General features: G+C 36.3%; 1 protein-coding gene across 4 annotated transcripts in view; it reads right to left on the reverse strand.

Annotated features, from left to right (window-relative positions):
• The window catches only part of TRAPPC8 (trafficking protein particle complex subunit 8), a 51,502-nt gene that overhangs the window by 3,137 nt on the left and 21,426 nt on the right, over positions 1-26,939 (reverse strand). For 2 of the 4 annotated variants that reach the window (XM_051774689.1, XM_051774677.1), the window contains 18 exons: positions 26,529-26,634; positions 24,882-25,013; positions 22,690-22,914; positions 21,531-21,639; positions 20,628-20,822; positions 20,297-20,427; positions 19,259-19,333; positions 18,442-18,568; positions 17,255-17,412; positions 16,021-16,463; positions 13,840-13,987; positions 12,509-12,605; positions 11,587-11,655; positions 11,431-11,471; positions 9,707-9,892; positions 9,073-9,174; positions 2,531-2,578; positions 1,082-1,227 (listed from right to left, as the gene is read on the reverse strand). In XM_051774689.1, coding sequence (XP_051630649.1) covers positions 1,082-1,227; positions 2,531-2,578; positions 9,073-9,174; positions 9,707-9,892; positions 11,431-11,471; positions 11,587-11,655; positions 12,509-12,605; positions 13,840-13,987; positions 16,021-16,463; positions 17,255-17,412; positions 18,442-18,568; positions 19,259-19,333; positions 20,297-20,427; positions 20,628-20,822; positions 21,531-21,639; positions 22,690-22,914; positions 24,882-25,013; positions 26,529-26,634 — 2,538 coding nt within the window. The remainder of the gene's footprint in view (positions 1-1,081; positions 1,228-2,530; positions 2,579-9,072; positions 9,175-9,706; positions 9,893-11,430; positions 11,472-11,586; positions 11,656-12,508; positions 12,606-13,839; positions 13,988-16,020; positions 16,464-17,254; positions 17,413-18,441; positions 18,569-19,258; positions 19,334-20,296; positions 20,428-20,627; positions 20,823-21,530; positions 21,640-22,689; positions 22,915-24,881; positions 25,014-26,528; positions 26,635-26,939) is intronic. The other 2 variants (XM_051774697.1, XM_051774682.1) reach the window with 1 other exon arrangement.

Raw genomic sequence — 26,939 nt, forward strand, 5'->3', positions numbered from 1 at the left:
ACTTCTTCATAATTAGTATTATTGATTTTATAAATAATGTTGCAGCAAGAAAGACCCCAAGATGCCGACAGGCAGGAACACAAACTACTGCAACTGAAACAGTTCTATTCAGTAAGTGATTTGTGTCACTGGAATTCCTTCCCATTGCTTAACAGTTTAAATATACTAAACTTGACTTACAAGAAAAGAACAATTAGCAAGTATAACCAATAAGAGGTGAATGTCTTATGGGAATGAAGCATGCTTTGTAACTGTCGTTAAAATATGATACCTTATAAAACATTTAAATGTTAGATTTAAAAAAGAAAGAAATCCCTTTCTTTTGGCAACTTATACTAACTGAAAAAACTATAACAGAGTTTTCAGATAAAACTCAAACCTAAATAGGTATCTTCATGCTTCAAGTACAATTTAATGTTTGGAAATTAAACCGGGGGGGTTTTGTTCATGTCATTCTAATTTTGAAAGGTCCATGGGTTTCACAGGTCCCAACTAATTCACTCCAGCAGTATGCTTTTGGCAGATGTTAATTCTGATATTCTTCCAGGAGACAAGCCCTGGTGATCTGAACTGTTACCACCTTTCCTTGTGACATAAATCAGAACCATGTGCAGCTAATCTTGGCAAGTCAGATGCTGTAGACATAACAGTTCTTTTGACCTAAAAGTACCTCTTTACTTTCTGTCTGGCTTCTCAAAAAAACCAAAAATCACACTGTTATACTCTGACAACAAAAATAAACACAAAGGGAGCACACCATTTCTCTTTCAGTAAGTTTGATAGCATTACTTGTTAACATTGAAACTGCGACTTGTGGTATTACAGCCTTTTTGTTTGGTTGGTTTGTTTTGCTGCTGAGGTTTTCTTTGTTTTGTTTTTTCTTGTTTTTGTTTTTTTTTTTTTACACAAAACTTCCATTTTATCTATAAAACTCTGAAGCTGTGAGTTTAAAAATTGAGCAAGATTTCACCCTTGCATACCAGACTTTTATCTTTTGTATCATAATCCACATAGCATCTCAAAAGGATTTATGCCCAATTAACAATATTTCTGAAGTCTCGAAAGAAAATGTTTCACTAACCTTTTTTGATGAAAAGAATGATTGAAAGACTCTGGATAATGAAGACTTGTCTTAATAAGACTAGAAAGCTGCTCTGGTGTTGGTCTTGCAGGTACTGGTGTGTTTTCTGGTCGAAAAAACTTTAGGAGAACCGTTTCTGGTAGTTCCTGAAACACAAATTCAGAAGAACATTCAAAATAGTGACATAAGGTACAAGAAATCCAGTCACAGATGCTACAATGTTCCATTATGAACTATAGCTCATATGGGAAACAAGTCTGCAGCATCACAAAGTTTACTTTTTTTTTTCCAAGGTGTTTTGTATTTAAGCATATTGGATGAGGAACTGCTATGATTTATTTATTACTTTCTTTTCAGACAGATTTCACAGCTGCTTGTGAAAACACTATCTGTGCAAGGTTCACAAAAGCACACTACTGTTGCAGTGGTTTGTTAGTGTTTGGGTTTGGCTTGTTTCTAAGAAGAAAGAAAAAAAGTTTACACAGTTCCCTATTCAGCAGCTGTACCTAACAACAACAAAAAAATTCATCACCTGCCCCCGGAAGTTCACAACAGGAAAGGCAATGCACAAGTTTCCCAGAACAGATCCAAAGTAAAGAAAACAGAAAGAATTTAGTAATACAGAGTATCTTAAAAATAGCACAACAAGCACTTGCAGATACAGAAGTTACCTTTGTCCCCAGATAAAAGCCCAAGACAAGCACTGACACACTGCTTAGGATTCACAGAAAGCTCCAACACCAAATGAGGCAATCAAGCTGCATTTGGTGCAGTGCTCCTGTCCAACATCATCTAAGCTGTTTTGTGAGCAGGATTTATTCAGAAAGGAGCTGCCTTTTAGTATTCCCTTATGAATCTATTCTACAAAAAGTCCACCTTTAAAAGAAAAACAGAATTTGCAGCAGTAAATGTGACTGCCTCCTAAAAGTGAATGAAACAAAAAGATTTTTTAATCTTTTAAAGTTCACTATAGTGTCATAAAGTAACACTTTTCATTAAAGGGTGACGGATTGTACCTTCTAAGTAGAAAACGAACGCTACAGGCAATAAAACCTGACTTAAAATCAAACACATTGGGCATTCTGCAGTGTATCAACACCTTAGTCACTGTTTGTGCTGGTAACAGCAGGAAAACACCCAATGTTTTCTCAGGCTTGCAATTCCTTCCTTCAAAAGGAAAAGTAATTTTCTTAAAACGAAATTTCAGAAGAAAAAAGGTATTTCACAGTAACAATAAAATATATTTTAAGGATTGAATGAATTTGATGTTTCCACCCTATCCTATGGGTACCTAACAATGAAACCTGACAGCATGAAACCCAGAAGAGATTATAGGTTTTAATTTAAACTAATCTTTCCCTTCAAATTACAGTCTGTCCAATTACTCAAGGCTGTCTTCAACCACATATCAATATCCTACAGAGTATAGTTTGCCCTAGAGTCAATTACCTGTTCCAAGTCCTCCCAATCAGAATTCCCGAGTATTTTTTTAAAACCCTACAAAAGACAAATACGAATATTTATCTCTACAAATAGACAAGAACATCATGAAATGCAGCAGGAACATTTACTGGAGAAAGTGCAGAGAGCTGTTAATGTTTCAAACCTTTAGTTCTAATCTTACACCTCTGGCAAAGGACTGGAAAGCAGCAAGATCAACCATTTACCATCAGAGGTAAAACTTAATTCCAGCCAGCTTCTGGGTGTCAGAGTCACAAAAGATGTCTGGCTCTCCAAGTTCAGCTGCTCAAAGTCTAGTTTTTTTTCTGATTGTGTACCTAGAACAAAGGCTAAGATATGACATTTAGTACATGATTCTCTTACCTAATGGTTCAGGAAAGAATTGAGCACTTCCAAATGGCAACCAAGAAGATGTGCATAGAGATCAGGGAGCATTTATTAGAGACAGCTAATAAATGCTAAGTTTAAGGATGAATTAAACTGCCACTCTACTCTTGTGAAATTAGATCAAGGCTACAAAAAAACCTACTTGGGCATCTGTACCCTCTCTTCAACAATATACACCAAGCAGTAACAGCCTCAAGACTTTTGTTTTTTTAAACTTAGGAACAAAGCAAAAACACCCAAAGAATTAAAGAGGTTGCTGAACTCCTAGAATATCACGCAACAGGCATTAGCACCAGGACCACGCTGCTCCTCAGTTACCTTTCAAAAGTTACAAACTGCATAACTGGTGCTAGAAAAATTGTTTCTATTTTTAGAAAGTTTCTTGTTGCCCAAAGCCATTTACAAAGGCCAGCTTCAAACAAATACACTTAAACCTAGACCGAAGCTTGCTGTTTCAAGTAGAATAATCTCAGCATCCTCATTTATTTGGTAGTTAAAAAAAGCCAGGACACTTTCAGAGTCTGATGTTTTCCTACTTTTAAATACTTATGTATCATCCCCCCTATGTATCCTTCTGAAATTGCATTTTAGTCCTTCACACTGGTTTCAGATCTCTCCTGCAGCTATACTAAGCTAAAAGTTGAAAAGGTAACATTTAAACCATTCATAGCATCTTCTGATAGATGTAATAAACAGATCTACCCGTAATACATTCCTTATATCTCTCAGAATGCACTTTCAAATTGAAAAGTTCTTCCTTTTCCTCAGATGGATGAAAGTGATGGTACATGCAGTCCTTTTAAAAAATTTTCTAGGTAATATTAGACAACTTTCAAGTTTTCAGTTTCAAAAACAATATTCTCATAGACTGGGTTGATATGCTCTTAAAAACACCAGAACAAGACAAATACCACAATTTGATTTCCAAGTTGTATAGAAAAATCAGCATATTTGCCCCATAAATCACAAGTCACACATAGCCAAAAGGATAATTAACATGTTTGGTCAAGTATGAGGGGCCAATATGCACAGTAGAGGAGAAAGACCTTAACAGGAAACTCCTGAATGATGCTAAGCATAAGTAAAATCAGAGTATAAAAAAATCGACACAATAAGAGCGAGACAAAGTGAGATCCTGAGTGATGTGTCTCCTTTCCCCATTTTAGATCTGAGAACTTCCATTTAAAAACCTCAGTTTTAAGTTGCTTCCTTCAATATGTGACTCATCCATTCCTTCTAGATAAGTATAGAAATGACAACTCCAGGAACAGTATTTTACTGACACCAGTAATAATACATTTGAAAACAAATACCATCAGCTCTGCAGTCCATCAATGTGTAAAACAGCAGATCAAATGTTTCAGCTACTTGGAAAATTTCACTCATGACAATAATATAAGCCAGTCCTCACCCAGTGGTACAGTATCTGCTTCGTTAACTGATATAACAGAGCAAAAACTTATATTTCAGCTCTTGATGTTTATTTACCCTTAAGAACTTAGCTTTCTCTCCACCAAGCTGGTTTAAAAAAAAAAATCTTAAATGCATTCCAACAATCTGTATTTGATTCAAGCAAAGCATCCCTTCCCATGTATTCTGTAAAAAAAAAACCAAAACCCTGAACTAGCACAAGATGTCACTTCCAGTAATTCACTGTTAGGAAAAATAGTTGTTTAAACCCTACCCTCTCCTACATTTCAAAAATTACTACTTCCAACCAAACTGTTGCTGACTCACTAAACTGCATCTATTTTAAGAAGCAGTGTTACCAAAAATTATCCTCTCTGAAGTGCAATACTGCCAAAAAGCCTGCATCTGTATGCATTTTATGGATATTACTTTGAGCCAGCTAGCACTGGTCTAATCCACAGGACTGAATGAGTAGCTCAGATGCATCTGGATTAATTCTGCCTGGAAGATATCCACTTTCTGCATTACAAGATGGCTTCACAATAAAAACAGAGGACTGAAAAGAGAACAGTACCTTCAAAAAAACAAATGATCTAAAACACACTCATAGACACTTCATCTTATCTAGACCTCAGTTAAAACTAAATTTACACTCACATGCTAATCTGTTTCAGAGGGATAGATGCTATTTCCAACATGCTGACACTCAAATGACAAGCCTCTAGACTGCTTCTCACCTTCCATCAGTGTGAAGTTGCTACAAATCAGAAGCGTGGCAAATGCCCCAGTACCACACTATTACTTTTATCCCACCGTATCACACTGCACTTTTCCTTTGATATATTTTTGATTGAATTCACCAGATTAGAAAAACAGGAAAAGCCTAGCAATAAGAAATAATATCGATCAACAGCCCTGCTGTGACTGGATGTTTAATGCATTTGAAGTTTTTGTCCTTTCACTAAGTTAAAGTAGAGGTCAAGAATAAGAGTCAGAAGAGCTGTATTTTGGATGCAATAGTAAGTTGACCTTCAGTTCAAACTACCTCATTTCTAAAAACAAATTTCAGAAGAGAAACAGAACCCATAGCAGTATCACTGTCAAAAAAACAAACAAAAAACCCTCACAAACAAAAACAAAAAACCCCAACCAAACAAAAAAAAGAAAACAACCAAAACCCAGCCACGAGTTACAAATACCCAGCTCATTTTTATTACAGATGCTTTTATTACTTGGACTGAAATGCATCTATTCAGAACTATTCACATAACTTCCACCTTATGTGATTTATTCTTCACATATCGTTGCCTGTGACTATCACACGTATCGCTTTGTGGTGTTTCTGATTCAAAGCAACAGATGAGAGTTAGCATTTTTCCCCCCACCTTTAGAAAAACAACATTTTTTTTCAAAAATGCAAATAAGAGAAAGGATGAGAAGATAAATGTTTTCCATATTATTCAGAGAGCTTTCTATATGAAACAAATAAAGAATATTACTTCTGTTAAGCAGTTAAGTGGTCCTTCAGCATGCTACCTTATTGCAAACTTTGCAAACAAAGATGTAAGTAGTCCATTGCATCACCCAGTAAGTCCACTGTGCCTGCTATGCTCAAAAGCAGGTGCTATTTAGCTAAACAAAAAAAGCCCTGAAGTTATAGTTATTGTCTTGGTTAGAATGGAAAAAGTATTAGAATTCATAATTCTGCTTTGAATAGACATGGGGAAAAAAAGGAAGCTCATGCATTTGAGCATCCAAGAACTTGTATAGAATTTTACTGCTACTTACTTTCTTTTTATGTGCAGAAATTTTACACAGAAAGCACCACTCAAGCACCACTATAACCAGAGGTTTTATTTTGATTTATCAAGTACTACAGCAAGTTATGCTACTGCAATACAGGAATAATTGCATTGTGTTGTCTGTTCCGCATCCCTGTTGTACACATTTCATATCCCACAACGAACCAAGCAGAGGTAACCACACATCCTTGCGCCTCAGTCAGCAGTCTAAATAACACCTTAGCCTAAACACATAATACAGATAACTTTATACCAGTGCACCCCACTGTCAATACACTAGAAACTGCTGGAACAACTTAAACATAACAGTGCCAAAGAACATCAATCTCCCAGTCTTCACTACAGTGCTTTACTGCAACTTTGTTTCCCTGAACACCAGTAGAAGCTTTTATAAATCTAAACTACACCTTCAGAAGCTGGCAAAAAATTAATCTGAGATACACTAGAATTGACATCACAGCAGAAGCTAACCAGTACAGAGAATTTAATCAAAATATAAAGCAAGATATCTCACTTTGTTCAATGTAGTTATTTGATTAATTCATCTAAGATTTGAGTAATTTCTCCCAGCACTAAAAGAAATAAAGGGAGTGCAGAGAAAAATCTTGTTTGTGTTCTTCCATGCCCATTGTGAGACAGTTCTTGGTTGGGGATAATTGTGTCTGTGTTTGAGACAGACAAAAATTCCTTTGGCTGGATACAACAGCACGAAACAGAAGATGTTTAAATCAACAAGAAAGATACTGCAGAGGAGCAACAAACAGAACTCAGCAAGACATGCAGAGAGTGGATCCTAGCATCCCAGGTGACACCCTGTTCAGAATCTACAAATAAACTTCTTGTTTTCAGATCTGAGCAGCCCTCTATCATCTACAAACTGGTAACCAACATGTGCTGGCAAAAAGCATGCATCTCCATCTCCCTCTGCTGTCGAGTCCTCAGAAAACAACGAACTTCTACAGTGTCAGCAAAAGGAATTCAGGAACAGTCTAGAACAGAGTTTCCAACCCTATTCGTGACTTAGGAGAATAAATACAGATTTACGAGACAAAACTATATATACTGAAAATGTTAAATCAGAAGCAAAGTTTGCATTTGGGATTTTCTACCACCCGTCCTCTCTAGCTTTTCAATGTCTGTGCTACTTCAATGCAAGAGCAAGATAATTCGAAGTAAATATGCAATTCTTAAGAGATTAAGTATATTATTTTCTCTACCTACCCTAATTTAATCCTATTTTGAGCATTTTTTTAATTCTGAAATGTGGACTGAATGAAGCAAACTCCAGCAAAGTCTCAAATTAGTTCCTTTGTTATATCTCACCTCCTACTTCAGAGCTGTTTATCTACCCTCCTCACAATATAAAGTCTCAATTAGAAAAAAAAATGTAGTACATGAGCATATGAAATTTCTCAATTCTTAGCAGTCCTCAGACTACAGGTTCTTAAAATTCAAGCTAAATCTGGGCTTTGGTTACCGTGAGGACACAGAATTTGCATGTTTATTAAAAACAACTACCACTACTCTTATACCAGATTTCAACTCCATCACAATGCAGATGCTTTTTGCTTCCAACCAAGGTACAGAATGCTTCCAAGGCAGTATGCTCCTTATGCTAAAGAAAGTGAATGTGGAATCTATTTGAATGTAGTTGTAATAAAAATTGATGAGAAACAGATTATAGACAGAGAATGCTAATACAGTAACATGTATTCCTCAAAAAAAAAATTGAGGGTATATATGGATCCTCCTTGGTGGTGGTGGCAGGATTAAGTTCTTTTAATTTGAAACTGAATCTGATGCAGAAAAATAGGTTTCAGTGCAGATAACAAGAAATGTAAATTTTTACCCATAGCATGTTCAGTCATTTATTTTAGGCTGCAGATGTGATTTGTTTCTATTTTCTCTTCCCACCCATTTGTGAGAACCAGACCTCAATGAGATAAGAAATAGAAGTTCATAGTATTTTCTCTCCTAACTTTAGATGTCAACAGTGTGATCTACTGTTCCCCATGCATCTTAAAACAGGAAAAGTAATACCAGAAGGGGCAGTTGCCATTAGACTTGTATTGGTCAGCATAGCTTGAGCCCATGCGCACAAATTCCCATTTATTTCATAAAACAAAGAACTAAATGGAAAAAATTACCTTAATGCACAAATACTTAAAGACTTATGAACCAAAGCCAAGTGCACAGCTTCAGAATAATTCACTACTTGCACTATAGCATGATATTTATAGACACATTTGTCCTGTACTGTTTTCTTGACAAAAATAACATATAGTACTATTTGCTGCGACTTTAAGTAAGTGTTCACTAAAGCTATACATTATATTTGCAATATTGGTAAAAACATATGGGGAATGGCACCAAAACAAGAAGGAACAGCAAGGTACTGCTCAGCCAAAGACTGAACAAGTATTATCGTTTAAGACTTATTTCTTTTTTATTTTGCACATTAGTCTTCACCCACATGAACTGAATTTAACATAGATGTTTTTACAGAAACTTATCTATAGCTTCCATAGTTGTTAGTGATTCATGTACCAAAAGACATCCACCAGTTTCTTATAGATGCTGTTTTCTTTCATCAATCAAAATGGCTATGAAATTTCACCATTTTACTATTAACTTTGTTATGAAATAATTATTACCTTTAATATTAACAAGCTTCTAGTTCTACTCAGAAATACCACAGAACAATTTACTCCAACAACTGCACAGCAATATACTTACTTGTATATTGCTTTTCTCATCTTTAAACTAAGCTTACCTATTTCAGTACAGGTGACTAATCAAATTTGAAGTCAGTCTGAATTATTTAGTAATAACATGTATCTGATGTTAGATTCTACAAAGGCTTCAACTTATATACAAGAGAATTCATCAAGTCAATGTTGAGAAAGAATCAACTCTAAAGAAAAACTTCACCTGCTTCTGAGGAAATGAAAAAGCCTCCTTCCCAACTGTGTTAAGGGCAACATGATGCTGGCCCTCCAAAATAAGCTGCTTGTTGTCTTCCACAACATATGCCTACAGAACATAATACAAAGACAAATACAAAACAAATATTTTGCAGATCAGAAACTATTATAAGTTTCAGTACAGAATTACTGACTTCCCCCAACTTAAGTAGAACCAGCTGTACTGTTCAAAACCTAGAGGTTAGCATGACATATTTATGCCAATTTCTACTACTTAATATTTGCATTCTGGTAAATGAGATCCTTTTCTTCAAAGCCAACTGGGTCCCTCTTACAGTAAGAGCAAGCATTAACAAACCTCTTAGTTTAAGATTTCATAATTTTCTCTTTTAAAAGAGAATTTATAATAACTGATTGCATCCAGAGCAATGTAAAACCATTTAAGGATACTTATCACAATAATAGATATTAAGACTCTCTTTGCTTCTTGCACCATTTTAGTTCATTTGCCTATTTTCAGAAAAACCCTCACCCATAAATTTTATATACATATGCTTGAAAGTTCAGGATGCCATATTAAATTATTTTCTAACAGTGATGTTTCATGTCCAAATTACCACAAAGACCACAGCCATACATACCTTCCACAGTACTACAATGTTCAAATCGACTTCACTGCATCTTTGTATCAATCTGACTGTCTCATCAAATGATTGTTTTGCTGCCCTTTGAGACGCATGAGGATGAGATTGCACATGTGTTCTTTTCAATTCAGAGGATAAACTTTGGAAAAAAAAGTCTGCACAAGGACTGGCAGAACTTATTATCTGCAAGAGAAAAAAAAGCAAGGAAGTGTTCAGAACAGGATGCAAGCTTACACAAGTTGCTCTAACAGAGCTCATCACTGTACTATTTCAGTTCCATTATCTCATCTCACTTTGCTTCCCTTTGCAAACCTACTGGATGCCAGACATCTTGGTTTCCATGCTTGACCTGTTAAGAGTTCAGCCCTATCTAAAGGGCTGTTTAAGGCAACATAGGGAAACAGGTATAACTTACTGATTTAAAACTACAAATACCAAACTTGGAAACAAGGGGTTTGACTATTACCACAAAGCAGACTACTGTGATATATATGAAGTACAGCAGACAGAGCTGAAGCATCCAACTAACTCACGTGTAAGTCATTTTTGCTTATTAGTATTTTCCTCAGGTTAGATAGAATTATATATCTAAGTTAGAAACATAAATTTTGCTATCAATAGCACAGATAATAGATTGCATACCATATCCCCCATGTGTAAGTGGCACAAACAGAAGTTTGTCACCATTTGTGACAAGCTCTTCCAACACCAAAAGTCTGATAAGGAAACTGGTTTTTAAGAGTGACAGCAATGATACTGTCTCCTGCTGGAAACAACAGGATAAACAAAAAAATTTAGCTTCTCAACCCCTCCCTTTCAAAACCGTGACCTCTTCCAGAATACGGTGTTGCAGAGCTGCTAATTATTGCATTAGCAGAATACCAATACCCAGGGAGAAAACCTGTTTTTGGAGTAACTGCCCAGGAGGGAGGGCTCCCTCCCCATCCCCCTGTTGTAATAAAATATTCTCTAGGAAAGCTAAAGTTCATGCAGCTCAGATTCCAACTTTTTAAACGTAAGGAGAGATCATCTACCTCAGATTTTCAGTTCTAACTTTAATTTATATGCCTATGAAATGAAATGGCAGCAAACTGGTTTTCTTTGGTTTTTACAAGCTGAATACATAAAGGAAAAATATCTGTTCTGCATAAAATAAGCAATCTCACATCCAGCTACATAAATCCACTACGCAGATTTCTGATCTGATACAGGTGGCCTATGTTCCTCAGGTTTTGGAAAAGCATTTGCCATACCAAGATCATTCGCTAAAAGGATTCTTCAAGACAAGAATAAGCTGTAATTACAATTTTTAACTTGTCTTAGTAAAAATACAATTAGGAACAAGAATCTTGACATCCACAGACCTCTACTAGAAAACTAGAGGGATGAGATGTATTGGAAATAATTGTTCCAAAGAGCTGAAAAGGAAGCAAAAGCATTAGCAAAAAAGCTAGCACTGCAATACGATCCCAAAGTAGTTCGACTGTGGAGCTGGGATCTTAATATATCTGGCTATACACTAGCTTGTTACCTTACCTTCTCTTTGAACAAAGAGAGCTGACCTAGGAGACAAAAAGTTTTTGATACGCAAAACTCAACTTTCCAAATATGAAAGCACTGTTCCCATTTTTAAATTTTAAAAAAGGCTTTCACTGGGATACTTTTGCATGAGAAGGATACCTTGCACAGGACAAAATACACAGTTGTACCCATTCACCTACCTGTTCATTTCCAAAGACAATGTCTGCAAATGTGTAATTTTCTAAGGGATAAAAAGAGAAGGCATTGTTTTAGCATCATGAGAAGTCATAACTTCAGAATTCAGTATCCAAAGAGTATTTTCTTCAAAAGGTTACTACATTCAGGAAAGAACCTACCTTCCGAGTTTTTGCATCTGACCGCTTTAAAACATAACTTTGCTCTCTCTCTGCTAGCAAGTTTAGTATCTGAAAGAAAAAGGTTGCAAGATTTTTTTCACCCTCAGCATAATCAGAGTCCCTCAGACAAAAGTAAGCCTTGAACATTCACAAATAGGAAATACACTGATGACACCCAACAAGCATAACTAATCAGGCAGAGCAATGCCATGGTAGAAAGAAGATGGTAGAAAGAAGATCCATCTTCTGCTGACCCCTTCCATCTCCTTCTAGAGGAGGAAGTGAGCCATAATACATAAAGGAGATGCAGAGAAAGAACGAAGGAATGGAAGACAAAAGATTCAGCTTATCATCTGACTGGTTCACCCTCAACATTCATACAAGAAGAATATATGTCTATACTAATTTTTAGGTACGTAAAATGTCAGCATACAAGTAAAGGTAACATTTTTTAGATACAATAACAGAACTTTTTTTTGTCTGGGACAGTCAGCCTTGTCAACAACTAAGCAGCTTGCATTAGCTAAGGTAGGATGTAGCACTAGCAATTTTGGTATATTACTAATACCTGAATATTTAAAGCACTTGCCAAATATGTCAATCAGTTAAATTCAACACTGACATAATTCATTAAAAGGTAAGGGATGCTGAAACACATTTCTTATAAGCCAAGTTATCATCCACCCCAGACAAGGAGCACAACATCATAGAAATAATTTACCTGTAATTAAGTTAATTTTTAAAATTAATGAAGTCTGAAAAAGTTATCTGACAATATGCTTTTCTTGAAACACTAGTAAAAGAAAGGCTTCAGCTTCTGGAAACTAATTATTCTGAAAGCCAAATTCAGCTCCTCATAAGATTCTTTTAACTCTTCTTATCAGGCAGGACCTAGACTTGCCATCATTTTGGTGATACACACCTTTGTCTCCAGAGATGTTAACAGATTTTTGAAGCTTCCAGTGCTTGCTATTACTTGAAACTTGCACTATATGAAATTCCTTAACGCCTGTCTCACTCTAAGGAAGAGACAAAAGCAATGTCAAATAAGACCAATCACAATTGTGATGTGCAAGGTGGCACTGTTAGAATCTTAACTCATTATTTACACCATCCATAACGCAGTACTAAGAGACAAGGAGAGATTTAAAACTCACTGTAATGTAAAACAACAGTCCCACCTCGCAGTAACTTCTGATTCCAGTAAATAAAGCCACAGAAAGAGAAAATAAATATCCCCCAGAAAAATACCTACAAGTTTGTGCTTTAGTTCAAGACAACTTTAACAAAACCTAGGCTTGTTTAACTCCAATGCAGAACACTGTCCACAAGGCCACTTAGTTCCTAAGATTACTTTAGGAACATTGCTAGGTCACAAATCCTAGAAATTCAAGATTTATTTTGCTTTTACATATATACACAATGAAAAGTAGCTTTCAGAATTGGTTTCCTTTCTCGTAAAGAGTGAGGTGGTAATGGAAAAGTAAGCCTCACATTGTTAATGTGGTAAGTACTTTGTAAAAACATTCCTTCCTCCTTAAATGAGGAGTGGACAATACTAACTGTAGTAACTGAAAAAAGAACAAGAACGTGCACACCTTTAAAAGAAAATGACAAATCATCTCAGTGAATCCACTATCAACTAAGTGTCTAAAAACTCTGTGAACAGAGGATTCAACTACCTTGCTTTGCGATTGAAAAAATGAGAGCAGCTTTACCAAAAAAACAAGATTTAAATTAGTGTGGTATGAAAAATGAAATATTTTCATCTGCTTTACTAAGTCAATAGATCACAACAGACAGATCTGTATTTGGATTATATTAGCAAAAATGTCTTTAGAGTTTGATTATAAATGCAAACACAAACTTCCTTCAAGCTGGAGTTTAACTTTTGTCTTTGAGATTACCATTGAATTTACCAGTGTTTCCACTGAAAGGTGGAAGAGGGCATTGTTTCATTCAAAACTATTTTGGAAGTTGCAATCATCAGGAATATTTATCAATTTGGAATAAATCTCCCTAAAAAAGACTTCAAACCATAGTTCTGAAATTTGATTAGGACGGCAGACTTCCAGAGAGTTGAGATGTAACAATGTTAATACTTTTCCAACAGTAATTGAAATGGTCAAATATGCAAGTTTATTTAGTGTTTGCAAAGTTGCTGTAGGAGAACCTTTTACTTGAGTCTAGGTTCCAGTGTGACACAGCTGCTGAGCTTTAGAACAGTTATTATTATTACTAAAAATAACTTACAGTATTGATATTTTCTACATCAACAAACACCAGCATGTTGTCCCCTCTGCCTTCTTCATCTCCAAGTGCATTACTTCTGCAGACAGTAGCTCGAATGTGCAGAGACCGGCTGGTACAAATAACTGCAGTGTGCCTTAATACTCTATGACTAGGAAAAGAGGGGGAAGGGGAAGGAAAGGAAAGAAAAAAAAAAGACAACATTCTAAATAACCAGGACTGCTGCCTAGAACAAGACATCAAGAAATTTAGCTTATATGTTTGTCAATACTAAGGTCATTAGACAATTTATTAATCTCAACCAAAGACACACTTTTTTTTTTAGCTCCACATCAAAACTATACTATTTTTTAAAACCATGCTTCATGAGTAGGTGCTGTTCAAACATAGCCTCTTAGCCAGTATGAAACACTGTAAAAAAATATCACCTGTTACCATGAAAATACATCAGAAATATTCCAGGTGTAAGACAACTGGCACAGGGATATCATTAAGCTAATTAATGCCACCACATGCTTTGGAAAATAGGTTTTGAGTAAATAAGTCATAGAAGGTTCACTAGTTAGCCACATCTCTTGCATAAGCATTTCCTAAAAAGCACTTAGAATATCACTGCATTCAACAAGTTCTGCTGAACAGAGAATCTTCTAGAATGAAACCATTGCTACTCCGCCTGTTTCCAGGCATGCTCAACCTTCAGGACAGCAGGTCCTTTGTAAAAGTTATCTTCCTGTTTTTCATGAGATGAGTAAAGTTCCATCCTTGGATATCACCAAAACACACGAGTTTTTCCCCATGTAGAAGCTTCTAGGTTACCGTAACTTCCATGTGGAAACATTTTAGAGGCATGGAAAAATTTGATATGCATTACCTACTAAATATGTTGAATCATCATGTGACACTTGTTTTGAGAGGGGGGAAAAAAAAAAGAAAAGAGTGACTTCCTAAATTCTACTTCACATGTCACAATCTACAAAATAAACAGTTTTGCAGTTAATAACCAGATATAAAGATGTCTATATAGCTTTCAGGTGGCACAAATTAAGTAATTTTTGAACATTTAAAAACTCTGCTCAGTCTACAAGAGCACTCTTAAACCAGAGCACTTTGCTTTAGATCCCCTCAAAACTTCAGTGCAGTAGAGAACATGTACATTCCCCAAACAACCATCTTCCATCTCTCAAACACCTCCATTTCTGAATACTATGAGGAGAAATTAGTTCAACATTGTACAGGAATGAATTCCCTATTCAGGGACAAGTTTGGCCTAACAGCATATGTCTTTCCAAGTAACCATTATGCATGATGGAGCCCTGCTTTCCTGGAAACCTGCCTGCCCATGGGAAGTAGTGAATTGTTTTATTTTGACTGCATGCACAGCTTTTGCTTTAGTTATTGAACTGTCTTTATCTCAACTCACAAGTTTTCTCACTTTTACTCCTCCAATTCTCTCCCCCATCCCACTGGGGGGTGAAGTGAAAGAGCAACTGGAGTTAAACCACACCACCAGGTTCACTCCTCATAGCCTGCACTACTTCTTCAAAGGCCTTTGAAGAACATGTTTCTCTAAAAAGCTACCTCCTTAGCCTCAGACACAGGTAGGACATAAAAACTCAACTTGCTACCTTTTCAAGTACATTTCAAAAAAAGCACTAATTGTTAGCTTGTGGTGTCAAACTTGACTATCCACTCTGTCAAGATGAAGACTATACATGTCAAACTTGGTATTTAACACCTCCAGAGAGAATAACTTTCATCACAATACAATTACTAACCACATTTTAACTAAGAACGAAATCTTTTATTCAAAGTAGACAAGATTTTGTTTCATAACATGCAGAAACAATTTAAGTCGTGATTTTTCACCCTGTGCCTCAGAAAGATGTGCTTGCAGAGAAACTAAATACAAACAAGGTTTGTATTAACAGAATTCCATTAACCCTTCCTTCTATTATATTTTAATAATTACTACTCCAATGGAAGCAGTGTAGGCTACATAATTTCATATGGATATTAGACCATAGAGTAGAAAAAACATTGCTTAGAATAGCAGATAACTGGCCATTTTTACATCATTGCAACAATGGTGAGAATTCATGAAGTTTTACTTCTATGGTTACAATGTTTATAATGTGTCTAATAAGTATGACAAAAAAAGGTAGGTTAAAAAAAAAAAAAACTTACCACATTTTTGAGTGTCTTTTAATACTTTCATAGTAAAACAAGAAGTTAATTTCATGAACACCTTCTTCATCTGGTCCCCGTAACCACATTGGCAGCTGCACTGAAGCCCCAGGAAGAAGAACAGCATCAGGAAGTGGAACCTGTATTACTTCAGGTGAACCTCCTGTGCCAACCCCAAAGTCTGCAGAAGAAGCTGAAGACAGCAGTGCTGTTCGCACAGAGGTAGGATCTGTCACAACAGTCTTGTAAGCACTGCAGTTCTCAGAAGCTGAAGGACTGAGTGGCGTTAGAACAGCAGTATTTCCACCAAAAGTGAAAAATTCTGGGTGCTTGGACACAACCTTCAGCGCAGTAAGAGGACACTTGCTTACGTTCACAAATTCTACATATGCTTTTCTGATTTCTCCACAGAGAAGCCCTGTAGGAAAATTTATAAAGAATACCTGTATGGGAGAGAAAAGGAGAAAATAAAAGCCTGAACACTGAGCCAAGTTATGAGTACCCCAAGAAACAACCACCAACACATTCAAACTATACTACTGCCTAGAGCTTCCCAAAGAGGGGAGGTGGAGAGGGAGGCACTGATCTCTTCTCCTTGAAATCCAGTGACAGGGCACATGGGAATGGCTCAAAGCTGCACCAGGGGACATTCAAACTGGACTTTACGATGCATTTCTTTACCAAGAGGGTGGTCAAACACTGGAACAGGTTTCTGAGGTAGTCAATGCCCCAAGCCTGTCAGTTTGGACAATGCCCTTAACATAGTGTAACTTGGTCAGGCAGCTGGACTAGATGATCACTGTAGGTTCTGGCTAGCTGAACTCTCCAACTCCGTAAGGTGTTGTCATTAACCACTTAGTCAGATCACTTTCATAACCCCAGTAAGGAAATGCACTGTGTTTTAATTAACCAACTGGAATAAATATTCTAGATGAATGGCAAGCAAATAGAAAAAAAGCTTCTTTGCCCATTCCCCCCTCACCTCAAAATCTGGCTACAAAAGCTGTTGCCAACTAAAATTCTAAACAGAATATAGCAGTTTCAGAAGGATGTTAACTTTGAGGCTTCAAGTTTCACTTGGGAAAAGCCCACACAAGTTCATCACTGACAGCTCAAAAATTACCTGGAAAGATTTAGGCATTAATTAAGTCCAAGACTTCACTGTTAGAATTACATTTATAAACTCTGCATTCAGCTATTTTCTCAAAACTGTCAATAGAAAGTAGCTACACACCTCCAACAAAGGCATTTCCTCTGTGATAATGGGATCTAAACGTCGATCGGGTCCATATTTAATTGATGTTTTTTCCTCTTTTGTGTTATTAAGTCGAGGCCCTTGGATTTCTAAATCTTGTCTTCCTCGTACAGATAACCCATTGGAAACAAACTTTCCTGAAAAAAAATTTAAAACATTTGATTTTTTTTCTTTTTTTGTAACTCGGCTTTTCTTCTGAGAAGTGATCCAAAGCTCCCTACCCAATCTCAAAAGTAATTTTGATTTTTCTATTATTTGGCACATGCAGTGCTCATTGTTTAAGCAGCATCACTGACAAAGAACTATTCAAAGCTTACTGTCACACATCAGACATGGCTACTGCAAATTCAAACAGCCAGTCACCCACTGTTGTGGACTAATTCTGCCCTTCAATAGTTTGACTACAACTAGGGCAGGGAGCAGCAGACATGGTGCATTTATATCCTTTCCCAGTTTCCACCAAGCTGGAAGTCACCTAAAGGATTATTTCCTTCAGACAGTCACCTCTCCAAATGTTTTTTACTGAAAAGGTTTACAGTCTGTAGATAAACAAGCTTCATTATTTCTTTCAGACAATTTCCAATGTGTTTTAATCCCCATTTCATCTAAAAACTAAGTTTTCCCTGCAAGAGACAGTTTCAGATGAATGACTCAAAAAACCAGATCAAGTAACATGCAATTAATAAGCCATTTATATGTTAGTATAACGGAAAGAGAAGTCAAGTCAAGATGCTAAAAATAAAATTACATCAGCCAAATTTAAATTTGGGAATGTATGAAAAGAACTTCAGTGTAAAATTTAGACAGAAGTTAAAAGTTAAGAAAGCAAAAAGATGCAGAAGAAAATTAATGCCAAGAGTGTCAATGAATATTGTTACAGATTCAACATGGCAGAGATGGAATATTTAAATTTAGATTTTTTACTGGTTTCAGAATTTCCACAGATTTAAAAAGAGCAATAGCGTATGGGTCTGGCATCCCTCCTCATGGGATTCCTAGAGGTGCCAATCCACTCTTTTCACATTTCAGTTGTTTCCCTTATTTCTACACCCCTACTTGATGGAAGGCCTTGCATCATGATAGTCAAACACTAGAATTTAGTTCTACTGCAGAAGCCATGCCTCGCCCTTCCAGAGACACACAACTTAAGGTAGTGACACACTTACCTGACTGTAATCCAATAGAAGGATCTATTCCATCTAATGTCACAGCACCTTGAACAGTGCCAAGATTATAAACGACTCCCAGAATATGTAGCTCCCCTGTTTGATGGGGAAAGAGCTTTAGTCTTGCCTGTGGAGATATGTTAAATTTTTGTTGTTGTTGCTACTAGAAAGAAGTATTATTACATTTAAATGTCCAGTTGCTAAACACACTCACAGCTACATTTACCTTACAAGTGTGTCAGATGTAACTGCATCAATAACTACATATCACTTACTGGATTCAAAATTTCATACACAGTATTTACCAAATCAGGTCACAGCTGAGAAATGCTCATTACATTAGGAAAAAAATCCTAAAAGTTAATTTTTATTGTGCTTAACAGAGGCAGAGTCATAAAATGGTTGAAGTAGAAAAGACCTTTGGAGGTTATTTTGTCCAACTTCCCTGCTCAAGCAGGGCAACCTAGAATCAGCTGCCCAGGACCTCAGCCAAATGGCTTTTAACATCTCCAAAGATGGAGACTTCACAATCTCTCTGGGCAGCCTGTGCCAAGTGCTCACGCACCATCACAGTTAAAAAAATAAAATAAGTGTTTTCTGATGTTCAGGTGGTGCCTCTTGTGCCCACTGCCTCTGGTCCTCTCACATCCTCCTTCAGATATTTATACACATTGATGAGATACATGAAGTAATGGAACTTCTGAATCAGTCATGCCTTCTGTAAGTTTAGCATTAAGTTCATATCATAACAAGTCTGAATTCCACTCTAGGGTTCAACACTGAAAAGACCATTTTTAAAACAAGGTACAGTACTTACCACTTTTGTCTCCTCACTATTAATTAAAAATTCTGCTATTGCTTCAGTCCCTACCATATCTTCATCACACATTCCCTGAAAAGAAGAAACAGCTTTTTAGATACTATTACTCCTAAGCAGAGAAAGTGCCATAAATAATACCTCTAACACCTTTCCTAAAGTGTTCAAGGGAAAAAAGCATAGAAATTTCAAACTGCGGACAGTTAGGACAAGCATGTGCTGCATGCCCAGCTTCTCAGGATTTCTGAATTAAAAAAGCAGCTTGAGAGCTCAGTAAACATTTATTAAGAAGAAATTTAAGATTTAGCACTATAAGTTGGAACCATTCCCAGTCAATTTCACTGATATTCACAGAAGCATTTATCATATCATTAAAGTAGCAGTTCAGAACAGAACAGAAAGGAAAGTGTATTGTAAGCCTTGAGACTCAGTTATATGAAACCATGTTTATAACTCTGTAAGCACTTACAGCACCTTTAGAGACCACTATGTTCCAAATGCTTTTGGCCAGAAAAACAAGATATTTAGGAATTTACTGTAATATTCAGTATTAGAACATATTAAAACCCTTAAAACATGGATGTGACAACAGTCCCTCAGAGGTTTTGGCAGCATTAGTTGAAACATTAAGTTAAACAGTAGTAAAATTATCCATCTAAAGTGTTCAAAACATTCATTTTTAATACATTTTCATTTTTCTTCTAATTGAGATACCAAGATGTTCCTATGTCATATGAGCGGTTTTTCAGAACACACATTTCACTATGCACACTAGTTCAAATAAGAAAAAGGTATTTGATAATTTATCTATTGACACTGCAATTCATTTTTGCTGGTCAAGGCTAGCGAGACTCAAAACAGACGTAGTACACATGCAATGAAATCTTGTAAGTAATTTTTTTTTTAATTTACACTTAAACCATAATGTTTAATTCTTACACTTAAATGTTTTCATATTACAGAATTTTGAATACTTAATATGTACTCCATAACTGTAGCTATTTGGTTTGGGTTGAAAAAGAATGAAGCTTTCCTTACCTGCTCTTTTGTTTCTCCATCGTGCTTTGCATTGAAGTCTTTAGGTTGAAACTTCCACAGCAATGAAAGGTCAGTCAAAAGAAGTGGAACTTTGAGAGGGTTTCGGAAGGACACTTCTACAGTTATTGGTTCTATTAAGAAAGTGCAAGAAAATAATGACAACAGGCTTTCCCCCTCACAATCTGAAGGTTCACTTATCTCACAGCATTCACGTGCAAACAGCTTGCACAAGAACGTTGGTTCAAGTCTACAGTAAGACAGGAAATACTGTACAAATTTACCTAACTCACTTTATTTCTTTATTAGTGAAGCGTAAAAATCTTGACTTTACCTTCTATCACAGCAAGCGGAAATTTGGAGTTATCCGAGTAGCGATTTAAACAGAACTGTGTTGGTTGAAAGTTTGAAGGTATTGTTCCTTTATTTACCACAGACACAACCTGCTCTTCAAGCTCCTTCCACTGTTGTGATGATTCTGAGTCATACTCCTGATCCAGACTTATGTGCGTAGCTGCCTGCTTTTCACCTGGTAGGAGTACGGCAGTTTTAGAAGACAAGAAAAGCTGCAACACAGGGCTCCTCTGGCGGTTTGGTAAGTATTCTTAAAATATTTCAAGTTCTAGAGGTCACTACCATTTTTATGTTACAATTGATTTAAGACAGTGAATTGCAAGGCAACTTGAAATACACAATGGAAGACAATACTGAGAATAATTTGAGTATAGTTGTATTTGGAAATTGTGGACTTCCCAGATTATAGCATGCTACATGGTATACTCAGGTTACAGATAATTTTTACTTTAGGATGGACTAGAGCCCCACAGTACAGCCATGGTTTATGTAATAATTTCTTTACATTCAGGAATCAAAGTGTTTCAAACGTTTAATCCAAGAGCAAGTTAACTGCTAATTTCTAGCACTGCCACTAGCACCTAGCATTTGCTAAAGCATTAATAATCCCTTTCATGAAGTTCATTACAGACTTGCATTGAAGCTTTCCAGGTATGAAAAACAGTGGTAGTCAGCACAACCACATACATGGATTTCGTGTTTACACAGGAAGTCTGGAAACATCTAGCAAGTATAAGCTTTTCTTTCAAAATATTTTTTAAGAAGTTACCCCGTCACATTAGTTTTACATAATGACAGAATTTTTTTAAATAACATCAAGTGTTGCATATATTTTGGTTCCCCAAATAAGGGACTTCAATCTGTTCACATAAGATTTTCTAACCTTCTGCTGGTCTTCGATCATGCCCGAAGAAAACACGGGTTGCTGAGCTGTTAATATATGGTAAAGGAAGCTGTGGCAAGGGACCATCAGGTGATAGCTGGGTTGCATTCTGGAGCAAAGGAGGAAAAAAAACAGCATCATGCCATTACGCAAATACATGGATCTCCACGCTGTACATTAGCAATGGCTGAACGATAAGGAAGTCAAGTTAAAAGCACTCAATGTTTGAACAGGGAGCACTTTTAAAATGGTATAATTTCCGTTAACTATTTTGACAGTCTGAAGGAGAATTTTTTTCATTCAATAAGAATTAACAGTTTGTGAAATCTTTACGGAAAAAGGAGAATAATTATTTTAATCCATCGCTCTAATCCCTGTTGTGGTTGCATTACAAGCGTTATTTGATGCAAAGCTTGACTCTAACTCAGAATTTGATAAACTGCACTAACTACCCCACCACCACCAAACAAGATTCTCACCACAGCTGAGACAAAAGACTCAAACACCAGTCTTTTGTAAGGTCTACCATAACTTAGCAAACACCACAGAAATTCTGTTTATAAGCTTTAAAATACAGTAGGTATCTACATGGCAGCAACTGGCATGGTGATAACAGCAGTGAACACCCCATAATGTATAGGGTATATATTGCAATCCAGAATCACTCATGAACTTACAGCCAACTCAGTGAGTCACTCGATCTATAAATACACATATTAAAGAATAAAATTCACTGTAACATGGAGGGTGACAGAGCTACCTAGTCTTTATGACGTATTTACTATCAAAAGCCTCAAAAATTATAAATTGAACAAAACAGATCCACTTCCTCTAAAAAGCTACTGAACTATCATAACCTGGAATTCAGCTGTGACCTTAAAAAGAAGACTTCATTTTAATAAAAATACATACATTACAACATACACTGTTGTAATAACAGACACTAACACCAATCAGTGAAAGTGCACTTACTACATATATGAGATGCAGTGTATATGGGTTTTTTGAAGCCTGACATAAAAAATTAACACATCAACTAGATAAAAAACAACCCTGGGACACAGCAGGTAAGACAGAAAATCATTTAATGACTTAGTAGAAAACCAGTGCTAATAAAATTACTGATTACTCAAGGAACAAAGACAATGTAGTCATTTACCTTATAAACATAAAGATATTCTCTTAAAAAAGCTCCTTGCTGAGCTGGAGGTTGTTTACTGTCATTGATCAAAATATGCCTGAAGGCAGAGACAGCATTGTCCAGCTGGCGAAGCGTAAAGGACTGACGGCCAATAGTGAAGTTAATATGGTCTTCTGCAAGAGACCAGCCTTTCCCCTTGTAAACCTGCATGGCTTGACAGTAGCAACGTAAGGCGTGTTTTTTCTGCAAGAAAAAACACTAGTTAATTTCTCAAATAATCCCATTATCCACTGATTGTAATTATAACATTATGAAGATTGAACAGTAAGTCAGAAAAGTTACTGTAGTTTCTACCACCCCCGCTGCTAAGTGTAATGTTTGCAGAACTAGACCTTGTAGCACCTGGTCGATGCTAATGGAAGCACAGAAGTGTTCATTCTTACAGTATGGAGCCTAGCCTCCAGATTAAGTTCATGTTTTTAAAGACTAGGGTAACAGGCAGCAAGATTAAAAAGCAAATAACAAGACAAGACTGCTTTCAAAAACAGAGCTGTGTTGCTCTAGTACTGACTGCTAAAGCTGACAGAGCTCTACTGCCAAGCCTCAGGACATAAGCTAGATTTAACACTTCTCATTCCACTCTGTAACTGAACTTTCAGTGTGACACTCTAAGTCATCTGTTGCTCAGCAGACATATCTGGGACAAAATCCATGCCAAGCAAACCAACAAAACACAGCCCTACAGAACATATAAGAAGTTACCCATCATATGAGCCATTGGGAGATAGATGTTCCATTCCCAATCAGCTCCACAGTTCCTTTCCTGCACATACATCAGGACCTGAGCACTCAGTCCCAAATCTAGGTATTGAACAGTTGCACAGACATTCACTGTATAGATAAGTCTCAGCTTCTGAAAAATGGGAACAGCAGTCCCTTATTTACAGCAGTAGTGGGAAAAAAAAAATCTAAAATATGTTCAAATTGGTATGGTGATGACAGCAAAGTACAAACAGTAAATCCTTAACATCAGCACATACTAATGACACTTTAAAATAAATTATTATAGTATGCAGTCAAGCAGCCTGGCTGACTTCTCTTCAGTAGTATTTTATATTTTGGTGCCTCTAAGGATATGAAAAAGAAAAAAACAACCTACATTTCCTGTGACACTGAAAAAGTATTTCTTGGAAACCAGAGTTTCTACAAACATCAGACATAAACAACAAGAGAGCTGTCACACGAAGTCAAAACTTACAAAAATGCATGCACTTTTCCAGGCAAAAAACTCTGATCAATAGCTGTCAGTACTGTACTGTACTGTCATAACAAGACAGGGAAACTACTACATGAAGAAAACCAAGAAAGGGAGGAAGAATTCCTACTATTCTTCACATCACAGAAGCCAAGTATACAACAATACTTTCTTTGGTCCTTACCAGGACAATGAAACTGAGATTGAGCAGAGTGGGAGAAAAAAAATCCAAGGCCATTGGGCTTTGTTTCAAACAGAATTTTGATGCCTGTGTTCTCCTGTATTCTTTTGCAATAACAACCTCAGCAGGAATCAAGCACAAGCTATCTTTAGAAAGTGCATCCCACAGCTGAGGCAGAAACAAAGTACACATGTTCTGTCCAACAGACTATCAGTTTATTTACCGTAGCTAGAGAGAGCTGCCTGCAAAGGAAAGCGAATGGAAGTAAAAACAATTTGATGTGTATTGGTTTAATTACTGCTAAAGCCTAGGCAGCCACAAAGAGACACTTAAGTTTGTCTTGTATACGCTCACGTATCTGCCTCTCAAATAAAACTCACATATATTTAAGGCACCGGGAAAAACAGATATCTAAATTTTGCTATTATTCTAATAAATAAAGTTTAACAAATACTTAACTCCTGCAATTCACTCTTAAGAGTAAAAATACTCTTTTGCTCAAATAAAAAGTCTTGTATTTTACTGTGTACAAAATGAGACCCAGAAATGACACATCACTTAAGTTTCAAGTCCGTGATCTTCAGCATTACTTCTCAAATACAGAAGTAAAAGGCTAAGTTGACCAATGCAGAAGTCATTTTCAGAGGATCAAAGAGCTAAATACTGCTGCCACTAAAGAAACCAAGCATCTTTTTCCAGACTAATGACATACTCAACATGTTTTTCAAGTATCAAATACTGGCCATATTGTCCATGTGGAAAGATAATACTTACCTGGCCTGCTTTACTAAACCTGTGGCCAGCCAATATCATATGAAATGCAAACTTTCTAACCATGGGACTTTTCATGTTTATAAAACAATGGGCTGCCTGCTCCAACAGGAGTGCACTGCGAAGATCTGAATCCTATTGAAAAAGAAAAAGAAGAATTAGACCTCAGAGTTGAATACAAGCAAAAATAACAGTGGCCTTGTTTTAATGGTAAGGTGGACAGTAAGTGCAATAGTACTGTGAGGTTGAAGATTCTTTTATATAAAACCATTATATGCACAGGTGAGCATAAAAAAAAATAAGACTAGAACTATTTTTCACTCATATATGTCTAATGTTCAATATCATCATGTTTCTATTTTTTTCAAATGGAGAGATTTATATACAAGCCTGTTTCAGTATGAGTGACAAAAGAACTATTTTCTGCTTTTGCAGTTACTCAGGCTACAGTTTCTAACACTTACCATTACCTCTGAAGCACTCTGCTACTCTTTCCCTTCCCTCCCCCTGCAGATATTAAGGCTAGAAATAAAAAGTAAGACCTCTAAAAGGATGAAGGAAAAATAAAGGGAGCAATGGAATTTGGTGAATTTGTATCACAAGAACCTGGATAATTTCTTAATAAAGTATAATTTCTTATTATTTCCCCATTCTCTTCTCCTGTCAAGATACAGCTATATTGTTTTAACTCCTCAGAACAGATCTATTTGATTTTAACACAGTTGAACTCCATGCTATCAGTGATGGCCAAGTATGTGTCTGGACTACAAATATACTCTGGGACACCTACATAGTATCCTATGAAGATTTTCCTTGCAACTACAAAAAGGCACCACAGGCATACTACATGTACTTTTAAGTTGTAAAATGATTGTGTAGAGCCAATAGTACTAAAATTCTTTGCTTAAATATTCTGCTCTCATAAATGTTGGTAGCAAACTTAAATTGAAAGGACAAGAATGAAGCTACAGAACATTTATTCCATGCTCAATCTATCCCAGAAAAGTCTCAGAGGCATCACACATGGTGCAGCTAGCCACAAAGTCAGAACTAACTGCCAGTTAGACTTTCCTCTAAGCTACAAAGGAAATGCCATACTATTACTGGTATTACATTTTGTTTTGCTCTTTTTCAAGCAAGACAATTTCTAGGTTAGAAGCTAATTCCATGCTTAATTTCCACCAATTAATATCACAGCTTCCACTTATGCAATAAGATCCTAATGGTTCAAAACAGCTGAGCTATGCCTTACTTAAACTATAAAGAACTTTTGATTATATATAGAAGAGTATCCATTATGGCTCTGGGAAGTCATGCTAATACTTTTAACACACGAGTTCTTAAACTGGAAATACACTATCCAAGAGCTAAGCAGATGTCAAAGAAAATTAGTTATAAAGCCAAAGATAACACATTTAGCATGGTTAAAGAAGTCAAACAAGTTACTTGACTAGAAAGAAAAAGAATAACTGTACTAGTTCCTTCACTTACAGTGTAAACAGTTTTCTTCACTTCATGCTCTATACCTGCTCATTTGCTACCTTTGTCTAGAAAATATTGTAGGACAAGAATCAGAACGTAACCTAGAAGTGCTTGGGTAAGAAAATAAATAGGGAGAGGGTAGGAGTGCAAAAATATACCAAGTTTTACCTCACTGGTTAAACGAATCAGAAGAGCAGCTGCCTCTGAATATTTACTTTGACTTTTTAAGATTTCAGCACTAAGCAGTACACAGCGCTCAGCCAGAACCATGTTCCTAAAGTAAAAACATACATGTATTAATATTTATCAAAATAAACCATAGAAAACTTTTCACTTCAAATGTTACTAATTTTCTCCATAGACAGATTGAGGTTCTGTTGCCCATCCTTCTTTCAGTAAAATATCTGAAAGTTCATTCCCTGCACAATAAGTGTCATACCCTACCATAACAGGAACTTTCTGAAAGTCAAAGCTAGAGAGCATTTTCGAGGACAGTAATGTGTTTATAAAAATACCAACTAAAGTGATCTGATAAACAAGAAGTCCAACAGCTAGAGCCACGTTGTACTGGGTTGACTT

The sequence above is a fragment of the Manacus candei genome, unplaced genomic scaffold (assembly GCF_025592945.1).
Source record: "Manacus candei isolate 608988 ecotype Guabito, Panama unplaced genomic scaffold, ASM2559294v1 h1tg000008l, whole genome shotgun sequence".
Lineage (NCBI taxonomy): Eukaryota > Metazoa > Chordata > Aves > Passeriformes > Pipridae > Manacus > Manacus candei.